The following is a 15,849-nucleotide window of genomic DNA, read 5'->3' on the forward strand; positions in this document are numbered from 1 at the left end:
AATAGTCTATATAGACCACAGTAAGTAAAGCCAAATAAAATGTTTATGATTTTTACACTTTATTATTATGTGTCATGCTTGAGCAGTGCAATTAAATGAAAGGTTAACTAATTTCGGCGACACCTTGAATGGCATGTTTTCGGGTTGCTGTAGTTTGTTTATGATAATCTGCGGAGTGAGTGGTGGTAACAGCGTGATAGGTTTATCATACATGCCAAATGGCCTTTCAAGCCATGGCTCCGGTCTCTCCTATCCAGATTGTCAGGCAACTGATACATGCAGCCGTCATTTGCAAGTCAAATCTAACGAGCTTGTTAATGCAGGGATTGAAATTCCATTTTCCCGCTAGGAAAAAGCTTTCTGAGATAAAGGGTCCACTGCCGTGTGCAGCAGGCGCACAGCCGCACTTAGTGTTGGTGTCAGTGAGTCTGCGGTCGTGGGGACCCCACACTGCTGCTTCTGCTTCAGCGTGGTGATCCTGCGCCTGTGATTGGATGGGGAAACTAACTAACTTTGAGATGATACCGTGGCACTGTTACATTCCAAAACAGATTCTGTCACATTTCAATTATGTGTCTTTTCAATTATGTGTCTTTCTACCTCTGGAAATTAAATTGTTAGGGCAGACTTAGGAAATACTTTAATAGTCTAATTTTTAATTGCAAATCACATATCTTTTAAGCTTATATATATATGTATGTACTTACATTTATGCTTGTTTTATATGTGTGGGTGTGTGGGTGGATGGGTGTATGTATACACACACCTCTAGGGGCAGGGTTAAGTGTATAAAGCCATCTTTTTAAAAGTACTGTTAACTTTTTCTAAACTCTGAACACCATAACAAAAAAGGTGATATTTTCACCATATATAAACACCATAATAAAAACCATATTTTTACCTTATATTATTTTCTTGTTTTTCACTATATCTTTTTATTTTAGAATATGCAAAAGGCCCTTGAAGTGAAAGCAAAATATGAGTCACACATGGTTATTGGTGGCTATGCAGCTTTAATAAATCTGTGCTGTCGACATGATAATGCAGAAGACGCACTGAACTTGAAACAAGAATTGTAAGTTCCCTGGTAGACGCTTAACACCCTGGGTGGATTGCATGGCCCGAATGTTACTTTTACATAAAAAAAAAAAAAAAAAAAAAAAAAAAAAACCTCTTCTGTTTTCAGTGGTTTGTTTGTTTGTTAAGTTTTGTGCCAGAAGGGCTCTGTGGTTAATTACCTCATGCTTTCTGCTGGGGCTTTTCAGTTTGGTAAACATTCTAGCTCTCCAAGCCAAGGAGTGGCAATGGTAACTTTCTTATGAATGTAATATGTTTCCTTTTCTATGTGGTGTTGTATACAAAATCATGTCTGTTCCCAGGAATCTTTTGTTTTTCCTTACTCATAGATTTATAATATGGAAATAATAATTTTAGTATTTGAGTGTTTACATTGACAGCTAGAATCATGAGAAGGGCTGTAAAGGCCAAGTGTGTCCTCATCAGCAACTTCCTGTGTAATGGTATAGTGAGGCTACATCTGTGGTTCTGCATTTTTGCTTTTGCAGTCGTGGCTGTAATTAACTTTGAATTTGGACATGTTGGTTCCAAACATGTTATATGTCAAAGCCATTATCACAATTGAAAATGTTTGCTTAGCTTTTGTAAAGTAGTAAAATGAACGCCACTATCCTTTCTGTAGTTAGGTAACATAATTGTGGCCTTTTCAAATAGTGATCGACTAGATCCTTCTGCGGTTCTTGACACTGCCAAGTACGTGGGCCTTGTGAAAGTACTGGGAAAGCATGGCAAGCTCCAAGGTAAGCCCCAGGACGTAGGGAAGACTCGATGCCAGTCGAGGCCACTGGAATAGCGCGTGAATTGATATTAATGGCGTATCATGTCCTACAAAGTGCTCGAACACTTTGCATACAGATTTGCATGTGAATTGGACCAGAGCTGCCTGGACAGTGCAGGCCATTAGCTTTAATGGATTGGCAAGCTTGTCACTTACATTTGCACAGCTCAGTGCCTTTCGCATTTCTACAGCTCGTTTTTATTAGCATTGCCGTTCGGATCGAGTTTGAAGATCATGACTTATGGCACAATTTGCTTATATGCCTGCACTAATGGCTTTGTTTTTGCTTAAAAAGATCTGAAGGCTGAACATAAAACCTGCAGATACGACCCGATAGATAAGAATCTGAGCTGTGCAGTTTTGTCTTAACCTTTAGCAACATTAACGAAATGTCTATTTTAGTTGAAAAGAGAATTTGATTACACGGATATTTTGCATGCTCTAATTTCCTCGTTGAAAAATTGCTAAGCTCAATAATACAATTAATTGCACTTGGTAATTGTCTTCCTGTTACAGGTTCTTGGTGTTCCTATTGCTTTATATTGGAACTTTCTCTTTACATCCCCTTTCTTTGATTTTTAGAAGAGACAGAAGGGGAAATTACTTGATTTGAATGTTGACATTTTTCCTAGGAAGTCTTTCTAACACAAATTAACCTGTTTTTTAAAATTACTTTTTGTGAAGTGGTCAAAACATTTTGTCTATGTAATAGTTGAGAACAAACATAAAAATGCACTTATTCCATATCGTAAAATGTTTGTTTCTGCCTTTCTAATGAAGCTTAATGAATCTAATGTATTAACGTGCAGTCTTTTGGAAAGCTTTCATTGGCTCTGCTTGGCTAATTAGTATCGACATAGCAAACAGGCCCTATCGGTATCAGACCATTAGTCTGGCTGTATATACAGTGTAAACACATCTTTATTATCTGGCCTCCTGACAAGCCATCTGCTGAAGAAACAATGGTGTGATTTAGCAGATGTTAGCTCGGAACGATAAAAGCATCCATTTAGGAGGATCTTACAGCCACAGGGCGCACCATACAGGGCTGTGTGGTGCAGAGTGGGCACGAGGGCCCTATCTATAATTTGTAGTCAAAGTTGCAGGGAAATGATAAAACCATGCTATTGTGGATTTATAATTGTAGTCTCGTTTAGAAATGCAAGTAGTAATTAACTTGAAATCGGCATTATACACTAGAATTTCCATTCCTGCCGGGCATGAAATGCTGTTTTAATAGCAGTTTGTTTTCCCTACATGAAATTACCTAAGGGTCTTTTGTGTTCCTTCATTGTAGATGCTATTAACATTCTAAAGGAGATGAAAGAGAAGGATGTTGTTATCAGAGATACAACAGTCTTGTCCTTTCTCCACATCCTAAATGGTGCAGCTTTCAGAGGTGAAACTGAAACAGTACAACAGTTGCACGAAGCCATCGTGACTCTTGGGTTAGCACAGCCATCCACCAGCATAAGCTTCCCACTGGTCACCGTGCACCTGGAAAAGTAAGTGAATTGGATGTTGGACGTTGGAATTGCCAGAATGAACCTGCTCGTTTTGGTGTCTGCTCTACTAGTGCTCTGATGTGGGAGCCTTGAGGGTCATTTGCTGACGAGTAAGCGCACTGAAGTAGACTAGGTATCCCGTCACACACCAGCGGCCTGATCCCTGGCGACTGCTGTTGTATTTAAGGAACATATGATGGCACTACACGAAGTGGTACCTGTGGTACCTGTGGTCGGCTGTGATGGCACATACCTATAATCTCAACACTCTGGAGGTTGAGGCTGGAGGCTTAGTCTAAGTTCAGACCAGCCTGGGCTATGTAGTGAGTTGTAAGACAGCCTTAGCTACAGGGCAACACCCTAACTTCAAAAACTAAAAACAGGTCAGACATGGTGGTGCACACCTTTTATACCAGCACGTGGGCAGGGAGGGGGGCGGCGGGGCAAAGGCTGGCACATCTCTATGAGTTCTGGGCTATACATTGAGAACCCTGTTTCTAAAGAAGTAAATATGTAAATACAAATTTTCTTCTAAGTCTTGAGTATAATAAGTGCTGGTTATTAATGACTATAAGACTCACTTTTGGGGGGAGGGTGTTGGTGTTTTGAGACAGGGATTCCCTGTTACCCAGAGCCTTGACTGTCCTGGACTCTCTTTGTAGACCAGGCTGGCCTCAAACTCACAGAGATCCACCTGCCTCTGCCTCCCTGAGTGCTGGGATTACAGCCGTGCACCACTGCGCCCAGCACAATGACTATAAGAAACAAGGATTTGTGGAGCTTCTTTCTTAAGCCCGTGGCTGTTATCCAGGGGACAGTATCTCCGGACGTTCCTCCTCTGTCTGCTCTCCAGCTACGTGTACCAGATAGGTGCTCTAGCTCTGAGAAGCATTTCTCTTTATGGAACAATGAATTTTGTTGCTAAGGTGAGATTTTCTGAGACTGAAATTCTTTTCCTCTGCAGTGCTCTTTTTAGTTGGTACCCAGTTTAAGCTGTTACTTGCAAGAACAAGTCATAGGTCAGTGTTCTTTCTAACAAGGAAACGTTCCTGTAAGATTGGCTAAGCACCCTTACCTTTTATTGTAGGTGTTTTAATTTCCTACACCTTATCTGCTTGTCACTCATTCCATGGTGTAATGTGGTTTGTAATCTGCTTGTTTTGTGATTGGGGTTTTCTAATTTTTCTGTGGCATTTATTGTTTTACCAATGCCAGAGAAAAACTGACTTTATATTTTAATGGGTTTCATTGTCTCATAATTTCTGGTAGTTTTAGTTTTCTTAGGTAGTATAGTGACTGACCATAATGAATGAGAGTGTTGGGAGTGAACGTGTCCCTGCTGACTAGCTTCGGGTTAGGAAATGTGTATTTATATTGGATGTGCACATGGTCATCCGATCATAAACAGTTACCAAGATGAATGACTGTACAGATCTTTACCTTCACAATCTCAGTGTTACATTCTTTTCAAGAGGTGTGAGTCAAACACTGCTGTGTTACTGAGTTCTCATAGTCACAGCCAGCTTTAAATAGAAATCCTATAATTAATATGCTTCCTGGTGGAATTTTTTGATTGTTTAAAAGGCCCATCTCTGCAAATTGCATGTGGAATTCTGTACAGAGATTTGAAAGAAATGGGCCCAGTGCCCAGAAGAATTAGGCCCTCCTACACTACTGGGCAAAACCAAATAACTAACAAAGAAAACGAGGTCATGGCAGAAAAGTATCTTACAAACAGAACACTTTGAAGACGGAGAAGACGTGAAAGTTTTGCAAAAGAGGTCTGCAGCTAGGACTGCTGAGCCTAGGGGAATGAGAAGGGCTGGGCGGCCAGTGCAACGGCGTCCCCCTGCAGCACGCCCCGTGCTTGTGGGTGTTTGGGACAGTCAGAGGCTTGTCTCCACCACATTTGGCTGTCTTTGTCAGCTGGGCTGAGGAAATCTAAGTCAGTACCTTTTTTAAAATGGTGTCATTGTATCCAGACACTTAGAGAAATTATTACCTTCTGTGTGAGGATTTTCTTCATTTTTTTCCTATTATTCTGGGGTTTCGTTTGGTTTTTTTGTTTGTTTGTTTGTTTTGTTTTGTCTTTACAGAGAGTCTCCATGACAAGGTCTTTCTGTTTGATCTATCATACTAAAAACATGATGTTGACTGCTTTAGATTTCATGAGAATAATAAAAATCAAACAAAGGAAACGTCATATTTACAAAGCTACTCTTCCCCCCACAGCCCTGCATTTATCGGGAAAAACTGGGATAAAATACCGACTTTGAAACTTTTATTCAATTATATCTTGCCCAACTGATAGAAGATAGCTAATTAATTTAGAATCATGACAAGTCCCAGGATTAACTACACTAGGCTACCCAGTGGCCACAACTATTTTATTTGATTAATAACATTCACTTTTCAATAATACCACAGAATTCACTCCAGCAGGTTACGAGCTCACCTGCAAAATGAGCCTTATTTATTCAAACTTGGGATAAAATTATGAAAACAATTCTAGAACATTTAAAAGATCTCCATTCTTTCATTTAAAGACAAGACTCTTTCTGGCATGTCACCACAAGAGACTCTTTTTTTCATACACGTTGTGAAGCAAGCTGTTAAGATTCTGTCGGCTTTCGTTTTGAACTGACTTTTCTAATATTTGATAAAACACAGAGGAAATGACACCATGTTAGCTTATTGCTACTTGTAGGCTGCAAAAATGCTTTGTGGATTTGGAAACAGTGCATTTTGTTTATATGCATTTGACAAGGGAAACCAAGATATAGTCCTATGTTTGCTTAATTATAAGGAATTGTACGTTTTATCCATTTTATTCAACTCCTGATTGACTCTGGGAGATGGCAGAGGTCCTCAGTTACTAAAGGAGAAAGAGCTTGTTTAAAACGAGTTAAAAGAGCCTTTGAGTAATCTTCACGCTATAGTAAAGGAAATGAAATCAGTAAGAGCGTGTGATGCCGCTGCAGACTCACATGCCTGGTGTGATCCTTTTGGCTCCGTGGCATGTGGAAAGCTCCCGAGGCTGCTTAACCGAATTATCGGAGGCGGATGATGAAGGCGCTGTGATTTCTGCTTTCCATTAAGGAGTTTTTTTTGTGTGCTGATTTGTGCTATAATCTAGAGATGCACGGATACAGTTCACTTCTCTTCCCAGTGCTCTTGATAAATTAATGTTGTTCTTCATAAACGTCACAATTTCCCTAAGACGAGCTTGTAAAAAACTTAAATTTTGCAACAGTATAGCCTAGCTGCATATATGTTAAATAAATGAGGCACATTTCTAAAATGCTGCTTATTCCGTGGTAAACCCTCCCCTTTAATGTGAGGGTCTTCATTTGTACTGGATACTTTTATTATATGTGGGAATGCTTGCCTTCCAGAGTAAGGCTCTTTATATGTTGAAAGGAAACTAAGGAGGCTTGGCTCTTTTACTCCATTATTGCAATTAAGAGTTTAGCATCACCAAGTGTCACAGGACAAAAAGTGCTTCATCTGCCCTGGGGGACAGGACAGTGATAAGATGATTCTTCGTCAAGGATCATTGGGTCGTAATTAAGTTACATTCATGGCTACTGCTTTTGGAAGGATGATTGTTAATGGCAGGCTTCAGGAGCTCCTTACGGACAGTGTGCAGGAAGGTTTTTTTCTCCCTCTGTCAGAAAATCCTGTTGAGCCTGATAATGTAAATGTGGCATTTTACTCTGAACAAAAGAGCAGGGAAATGAGCTATCTTGTCTAATCACTCAGTTGTTTAACACCGACTTCCAGTTTAGACTCAATTGGCTGGAAAGCACTTGACATGTGAAGTTAGCGCTGTTCCCAACGCATGTTTGAGTAAATTTTAAAGTAAGTGACAGCTAAATTGTACCTAGGGAAATTACAAAGCCTTCAACACAGTTAATTTTTTGGGGAGGATTAGTTGTAATTGCAACACCAGTCGCCTTGAAGATTTCTCATCTGTAGATGATGAACCAGGGCGAAAACAACAACAAAAACCCAGCCGTTTATTTGGCTCTTTGAAGGTGCTGGTCCTCTGTCTGAACAAAGTTTGGGAAGGCGATGATTCCTCCTGACCGGCTTCCCCCATTCTGAACATAGCTGTTTTTAGGTTGTTTTGTTTGTTTGTTTTAAAAGCCTCCTGCCTCCTTGATCTGCTTATCTCTGATGATTTCAGATTTGAGAGTCTTTCAGGAAATTACTACTTCACTGGTACTTTATACATAATGTTAAGTACTTTATTCCAATTAAAAACCAGTATTTGGCATCTTTTTGTTGTTGTTGTTGCTGCTGCTTTAATTATGTATCTACCTTGGATTCGAAAGTTACTTCCTACCGATGTCTGAGGAGACCAAGTCAAAAGCTAAAGATGTGACTAGAGAGTGACACAGGCCTTCCAGTCACAGAGGTTCAGAATCTTGGAACTCGTGAATGACAGCATCATGAAGGCCTTTCAGGGAGCAGAACTTGGCTCCTGGTACTTTAGGGAGACAGTTGTCAGGGGCAGGTGCTTCCTGGGAGTAGGTGTTCGGCATGCATGCACCTGATTGAGTATGTGTGTTTGTTGCTGATGTTATAGCTCATTTCCATTTCCTATTAAAGACTCAAGTAATAGGCAACCTTGATTTGCCATGTGGGCATGCATCACGGCGCTTCTTAATTCTGTGCACTGAAACAAATGTATGGCTTATATGCATAGTCATATTTCCTTAAAATGAAACACAGACTCAAATAAATATTGAGTGGGACACTCTGGTTAATAAATGCAACTCTTTTTTTTTTTTTTTTAAAGTTTTTAAATTACTTCCTAGATGTGTATCCTATTAGGAATGTATATGTGTCCTTAATGGGCGTGGTGGTGCACGCCTTTAATCACAGCATTCGGGAGGCAGACGTAGGCTGATCACTGTGAATTCGAGGCCAGGCTGGTCTACAAAGTGAGTCTAGGACAGCCTACACAGAGAAACACAGAGGACAGGCTACACAGAGAAACCCTGTCTCGAAAAACCTTAAAAAAAAAAATTAGAATTAAAGAATCATTTTTTTCTTCTAGTTTTATCTTATTTCACATGATTTGGTAACACTTTTAAGTTGTTTTGTTTTACGTTAAAATACTGTTTTAGCTATGAGAATTGTTTTATGTGGTCCTTCAATATATATTTTTAACAGGGTTTCTACTCATTAAAGATAGTGCAAATATGTGTGCGTATGTGTGTTATCTGGTTTGTGAAAAAAGAACAATTGCTGGAACTTGTTTTTTGTGGAATAAACTTTACAGTTGTGTACAAAACCGGAGGGACATAGCAGACTTGAAATAACAGATTGAAAGTTTTGAATATAGATTTAACGTATTAAAAGATTTCATTCAAAGGCTTGTTATTTGTAAGTGTTTCCAGACATTCCTGGTGTACCGGCTGCAGCAGGCCTACAGTAGGTGCTGGTCAAGAGCCGCAGTGTGCTACTTGGCCTCGCGCCATTCTACATTTGTCTAGGAAGTTTTTTCTTTTGCTGTTCTTAAAGCTTTCATTCTGTCTAACACCAGTGCTGCTGAAGTGACACATGTACATGACACGTGAGCCTGCTCAGCAAAGATGAGACGCAGCTGGGAACCTGGCAGACCTGCCTTCCACCCCACTTGGTACAGAACTCTCAGTGCAGGGTCAGAGTCTGCAGTCCTGTGGATGTACACATTTTAATTTTCACCGCCTGTTTTCAAGCTCTGCCAGAAAACATCAGGATGACAGGAAAGACATGAGGAATGTAAACTTTTATGCTTTAAGTGACACCACCACCCACAAAGTGCATGTAGAAGAGATGGCAAGGAACCAGCTAGTCATCTACTTTATCTCTGTCTTAAGTCCAGTTTATAGGGAGTGTTTTGTAGGTTGGATTTACTCCGTCAGGAGCCTAAGGAGTGATAACATTGGTGTCTAAAATTACTGGCAAATGTATGAATTATTTTCGCGTTTCTCTTGTGTTGTTCTAAGCATGTATAATCCTCAGAAGCATATATTTGGAGACCAAGGACTATTAGCATGTCTTTTTGATTGACAGAACAATTATTCATTCATTTATTGATAGTTTTGACCTAATGTAGGGGAAATAGAGTTGAGACAGTGCTGTCCTAGTTTAGGAGTCCATCTGAAAAAGCAAATCTTCCATTTAGAAAAATGGTGTGTGTTAGTTTACCTCTTACAGATGTGTTCCTAGTTTTCCATGAAGAACTGTAGGAAGGCAGTAACTGCGCCTCTGTCTGAAGCAAAGGAAAATACTGATTACATGGAGCTCTGTAGCATATGTGGGAGCTACTATAGCATTTCCTTCATATGACAGTAATCTAGCCTGCAACATCTACTTTCGGTTTTGAAATTAACCTGCAATTTAGTCTTCACCCCAAATGACAAAAATTCAAATGACTCAGTGGGGTGCCAGAAGATGCACTGTAAACAGGACTTGGTGCAGGGTACGGCAGACTTCCCTTCACGGCAGGTTCATTTCACACCTCCCTGCATCGTCACAGGGAGCACTTCTGTGTCGTTTACTCTCTTAGCACAGCTTACAATATTAATCTAGGGAAAAAATAGTAATCTGATATAGGACAATACAACCCTTGTACAGTGGGCAAAATGTAAACTATAAAAGGCTTTCTTCTGTGAGAACTGCTGACTTGTGGAAGAGAATGTGGCTCCAGAGGGAGAATCTCTGATTGTCACCAAATGGACTTTTTGGTTTTTTGAGACAGGGTTTCTCAGTGTAACCCTGGCTGTCCTGGACTCACTTTGTAGACCAGGCTGGCCTCAAACCCACAGCAATCTGCCTGCCTCTACCTCCTGACTGCTGGGATCAAGTGTACTTTTTATCTGCATAATTTTCACTTTTTATTTTTGAGACAGATTTTCTGTCCTGGACTCAGGACTCAGAACAACCTTGGCTGTCGTGGACTTGCTTTGTAGACCAGGCTGGCCTCAAACTCACAGTGCTCCAACTGCCTCTGCCTCCCTGAGTGCTGGGATTAAAGGGGTGCACCACTATGCCTGGCTTTTTGTCTGTATCTTGAACTGTGCTTTAAAAATAATACTTCATCTTCTTTTTAAAAAAAATAAGCCGGGCGTGGTGGCGCACGCCTTTAATCCCAGCACTCGGGAGGCAGAGGCAGGCGGATCGCTGTGAGTTCGAGGCCAGCCTGGTCTACAAAGTGAGTCCAGGATGGCCAAGGCTACACAGAGAAACCCTGTCTCGAAAAAACCAAAAAAAAAAAAAAAAAAAAAGCATTTTTTAAAGATGTATTTATTTTAGTTTATGTACATTAGTGTTTTGTCTGCATATATGTCTGTGTGCGGGCACCAGATCTCCTGGAACTGCAGTCATAGACAGCTGTGAGCTGCCGTATGAGTGCTCTCTCTTTCTCCTTCCCTCTCTCCCTCCCTCCCTTCGTCCTTCCCTCCCTCTCTGTTTGTTTTGTTGTTGTTATTTTGTTTTGAGACAGGGTTTCTCTGTGTAACAGTCCTGACTGTCTTCAAACCCACAAAAATCGGCCTGCCTCTGCATCCCAAGTGCTGGAATTAAAGGCCACCACCACCTGTCCATCTCTCTCTCTCTCTCTTTTTTTAATGTGTAGTCTCTTCTCCTATAACAAATAATTTCCCTGGAAGCAGTGGTAATTTCACAACATAGTATACAGTGAAGTACTTTAGCTGAGAGTGGGAAGTCCAGGAACCTGCCTCCAGTGCCACCATCTGCTTACCCTACTCTTCAGGCAAAGCCATGGTTCTAGGGGCCTCATTGGCTCTTAAAAAAAAAAGAAAGAAAAGAAAAGAAAAGAGAGAGAAAAGCAAAGAGCGGCACTGGCCCTGAGAGTTATGTCTTACCTCCATGGCTCTCGCAGGGCCCTTCACACCACCACTTGTCCTTTCAAAGGAAAAAGGAATTTTGAAGACCCACGAAAATATCTTGCAACGCGCTTTGTGAAAATATCCTTTAAGTACCACATTTTAAAAAAGTGCCATGACTTAAAATGAAGCAGAATTTTCAAGTTTACCTTCTAAAGACAGAGCCGAGCGTGGTGGCGCACACCTTTAATCCCAGCACTCGGGAGGCAGAGGCAGGTGTACCGCTGTGAGTCTGAGGCCAGCCTGGTCTACAAAGCGAGTCCAGGACAGCCAAGGCTACACAGAGAGACCGTGTATCGAAACCACCCCCCTACCCCAACCCCTGCCCCCCAAAAAAAGCGGTGCGTAGTAGTTTTAGGAGGAACAGTTTTTGTCCATCTGAACCTCAGGCTGTTTCCATTTACCCAGTAAGGCTGTGGGATGAACAATACTCTGGTAGCATTGCCAAGTGCTTGCACACGCCTGAGAGCTGCCTGCAGCTTCCCAGTGAAACTGGGTAGTCACAGAGGAACCTAATGTGGTGGGGACGATTATGTGACGGTAGTCCTTGCCTTCAACAATAACAGCCTGATACAATTTATTATACACAGCCAGATTGTACATATGCAATAAAATTAGAGAAGGCCTTCATCTTGTCATCCTCTCCTCCCCTGCCCAGCTCCTGTTCCCCAAAGAAAAACTATTTAGGAAGCAAAGTAATAAATCAGGGAAAGTGGTGACTGTCACCTGAACAGGTGTAGTTCTGTGCTTTCCATTCTTTCCATTTGAGCTTAGTGGGTTTTTTTTTGTTTGTTTGTTTCTTTCTTTTAAAATAAAGTTTAGTTGTTGACAGTTTCTTTGCTCATTATATCTGTCTACATTGTTTCTGGAGCCTAAAGTGAATTTGATAATTTTTTCATCATTGTCAATTTATTTTTCCAAGGGGTGATTTACATGCTGCTCTTGAAGCCAGCATTGCCTGCCATGAAAAATATAAAATATTACCCAGGATGCATGATGTCTTATGTAAGCTAATAGAGAAAGGCGAGACGGATTTAATCCAAAAAGGTTAGTACCTGTCAAATAACATTTTCTTCTTATATCTTTAATCTACGTGAGGAGATGGGAAAGGAAAATTGAGAGCAGACGAACACTTCCAGAGAAACTATCGGACTTCCGAAAGGAAGCAGTTCTGCATCTGGAACGCTCTGGTGTTCATATCTGTTCCCTGGGGTATATTGTTTCTCTGCTATAAATGTGCACTTGTTGGCCATCTGCTTTTATGACTATACACTACTGTTTAGTCTTCCCCTCACCATTCTCTTTAAAGCTAGCCTTTAGTATGTAAGGCCATCCATAGGTGCTGCCAGACAAGGACTGTGACTGTAAATAGATAAAGCTACAGGCTTACTAGTCTCCATATTTGTTCTCTTTTATCTACCTAGAATTTCAGGATACTGTCGCCCTATGTTTTTCTTACGATCTCTGTGTTTCTCCTTCTCTGCTGTCCAGCAATGGACTTCGTAAGCCAAGAGCAAGGCGAAATGACAATGCTGTACGACCTCTTCTTTGCCTTCCTGCAGACGGGAAATTACAAAGAGGCCAAGAAGATCATTGAGGTAGGAGTTTTAACTTTGCTATCTTAATGTACAGCTATTTAGACTCTTAATTAGAATACATGTTAAAAATGTTAACCTTTAAGTATCCTCGTTCTGATTCATGTTAATAGAATTCAATCCCACCAGTAATGGGAGGAGGGTGGCTCGGCCAGCTTTGTTGTATATAATTACAGTTCAGAAAAGACAGTCTGGCTGTATATTGAATTTGTTTCCTCACTTTGCTAAATTCACTGTTATATATCAAAATGATATTTGCATATTAAATCTTGAATTGTGAAACAATTAAATTACCCTGGTATTCCTGGGTGTAAAGTTGCTAATCCTCTTTGCTAAAGAATTCTTTGTTCTTAAAAGCAGTAAAATTCAATTTGCTGCAGACCAGGCTCAGACTTATTTGTAATGCTTGTCTACAAGTTAATCAGCCCAACAAGTGCTGTCTGCAGTGGTTTGGCATTTAATTTAAATTTTCTTTCTTCCTTTCCTTTTTTATTTTTTATTTTTTGTTTTTTGTTTTTTGTTTTTTTTGTCCCCACTATGGTAAGCAGCTTATAGGAAACAGGTGACAAACCTGGCCTCTTTAGGATTAGTATACTTTATCTAGGCTTTTCTGAATTTTTTTTCTTCCTGGAATTAATAAAGAAAAGCTAATGTAAAGCCTGTCCACATGGTGATTAATTTCATCTTCAAACAGTCCTCTGTCTCGTCAATAAACACACCATAGAAAGTAGACGAGCCGCTGTAAGGAGAACCACGATGACGCGCCATCGAAACAACCACATCATTGCTGTATTAACAACCCCTCATTGGCTTGCTGCTACCCTTTCTTTTTCTAAAAGTGTGCAGGGTGCCAGGTTTTTAAATTGCCCCTGTTCATAGAGCTGAAGATGGAGGTGGGGAACCCAAAAAGTCTAAATTGTGTCTTCAAATTTATTTGTTTGTTTTTTCAAGACAGGGTCTCACTATGGAATAGCTCTGGTTCCTGGAACTCAGAGATCCCCTGCCTCTGCCTCCCATTTGCTAGGATTAAAGGCCTGGGCTTTAATGACTGACTTGCATCTTGAAATGGTTATAAAGAAGAGAAAAATATAGTACAGGAGGTTGTGAAATTAATTCAGGACTTTGTTTGGTTTTTCTCTGTCTTGTCTGTCTGCATACCTGTCAGTGTCGTAGACTGTGCTTCTAAACTCAAATGGTTAATTTGTAGTATCTACAAAACGGTTTCAGTAGATCTGAAGGTGGGTGTCCTCTCGGCCTCCTCCTGGTCTACCACTCTATTTGTGTGGCACAGTGTCTGTGTGTGCCACGGTGTCCGTGGGCCGCTGATGGCTAAAAGTCTGTGCCCTCACCCCGCAGTGGGAGCAGAACCCAACAAAAAAGCGGCAGAAGCATGATAGTGAGTTTCCTTTGGCATCTATTAAACTTTCCTAAGCTGCTTTATCTACAAGACGGAATGTAATATCTGTCTTTAAGACTCAATCACATAATGTGTGTAAAGCAGCTTGCACAGTCCCTGGATTATAGTAAGTGATCAATAATATTAATTCTATGCCCCTCAAAGGTAGGGATTATTTATTTATTTATTTATTTTTGTCTCCTTTATTCTACATGATTTCAGTGTGAAGCTTAATAAGAGGCACGCAAATATCACCTAACTAGGCAAGAGAAGAGTGGCTTTTAATACTTTAGAACTTTGCCTGTGTGGATCAGTTAGGAAAGACTGTTACGTTAAAAAGCAGTGGGTGTGTATAAAATTGTTGAGTGCATAGTGAGTTCTGTGTAGGAATTGAGCAGATGGCTGAATGGATAAAGTGCTTTCTTTGCATCCCCAGCACCCATTAAAAACACTGGTATAGTAAGATTTTCCTGCAATCCCATCATTAGAAGGCTGAGGCAGGAGAATTCCTGGGAGTTGCTGGCCAGCCAAGTCTAGCTAATCAGTAATCTCCAGGTTCAGAGAGAGACATGGTCTCAGAGAATGAGGAGACATCTGGAGCCAACCTCTGGCCTCCACACATGCAAGCACAGGCATAGACATTTGCATAAACCACACATGCACTCCACACAGAAAAGTAACAAATAACTAGAACCACAGCACTGGCCAGGGCAGAGGGGACAGCGGGGAGTGTGATAGGTGAGGCTATGTTAAAGGTCTGTCTCATCGACAAGACGGAAGGACAGGCTTATTTTATTTTTGTTCTTGTTTTGTGACTAATGGAGGTTAAGTTTTAGCGAGGATTTGTAACACTTTGTTATATTAAAGTTAAATACCTAAAGTTTTCAAATGAAAAAAGATATAAGCAGTATTGAATTTATAAATAGCATGACCTGCTTTAAAATAAGCTGATGTGAGGCTGGAGAGATGGCTCAGCAGTTAAGAGCACTGGCTGCTCTTCCAGAGGACCTGAGTTCAATTCCCAGCAACCACATGGTGGCTCACAACCATCTATAATGTGATCTGATGCCCTCTTCTGGCCTGCAGGTGTACATGCAGATAGAGCACTGCATATATAATAATAAATAAATCCTTTTTTAATCAGCTGGTGTGTATACATATATTATGTGATATGTAGTATTTTTAACATAAACTTGTATTTTATTTCTATATGTAAATCATTATAGGAGGGTGAATTACAGCTGACCTTAAAAATATCTTAGATATTTTCTGAATTTTTACAGTGAGTAGCTTCTTCAAATGGAAAAGGAATGAGAAAAACAGTGAAATGAACTTAAATAGTATGAGTCTTTGAGGAGCTAAAGTGAGACTCCTTGAACAGAGATTGGTGTGAAAGTTAATTTCTGTCTATAGCAGGCAGGTATTGACTGACTTGAGGAATACATTGGCGGTCTGAGCATTTAGGAAGAGTCATCCCCGCCCCATAAGGAATTTGGGGGTTTTCAGGAGGAGATAGGTGTGGAATGAATGGCGACATTTAGGCACTGACGAACTTAATAGGATTAGGAAGCAGACAGAGGGCCGGGAACACTTTGGC

The 15,849-nt window shown here is 40.5% G+C and overlaps 1 protein-coding gene across 1 annotated transcript in view; it reads left to right on the top strand.

Annotated features, from left to right (window-relative positions):
* The window catches only part of Lrpprc (leucine rich pentatricopeptide repeat containing), an 86,206-nt gene that overhangs the window by 39,100 nt on the left and 31,257 nt on the right, over positions 1–15,849 (top strand). The window contains exons 21-25 of the mRNA XM_051160825.1: positions 945–1,075; positions 1,732–1,817; positions 3,153–3,360; positions 12,184–12,308; positions 12,753–12,859. Of these exons, the coding sequence (XP_051016782.1) occupies positions 945–1,075; positions 1,732–1,817; positions 3,153–3,360; positions 12,184–12,308; positions 12,753–12,859 (657 nt within the window). The remainder of the gene's footprint in view (positions 1–944; positions 1,076–1,731; positions 1,818–3,152; positions 3,361–12,183; positions 12,309–12,752; positions 12,860–15,849) is intronic.

This window comes from Acomys russatus, chromosome 1 (genome assembly GCF_903995435.1).
Source record: "Acomys russatus chromosome 1, mAcoRus1.1, whole genome shotgun sequence".
NCBI lineage: Eukaryota > Metazoa > Chordata > Mammalia > Rodentia > Muridae > Acomys > Acomys russatus.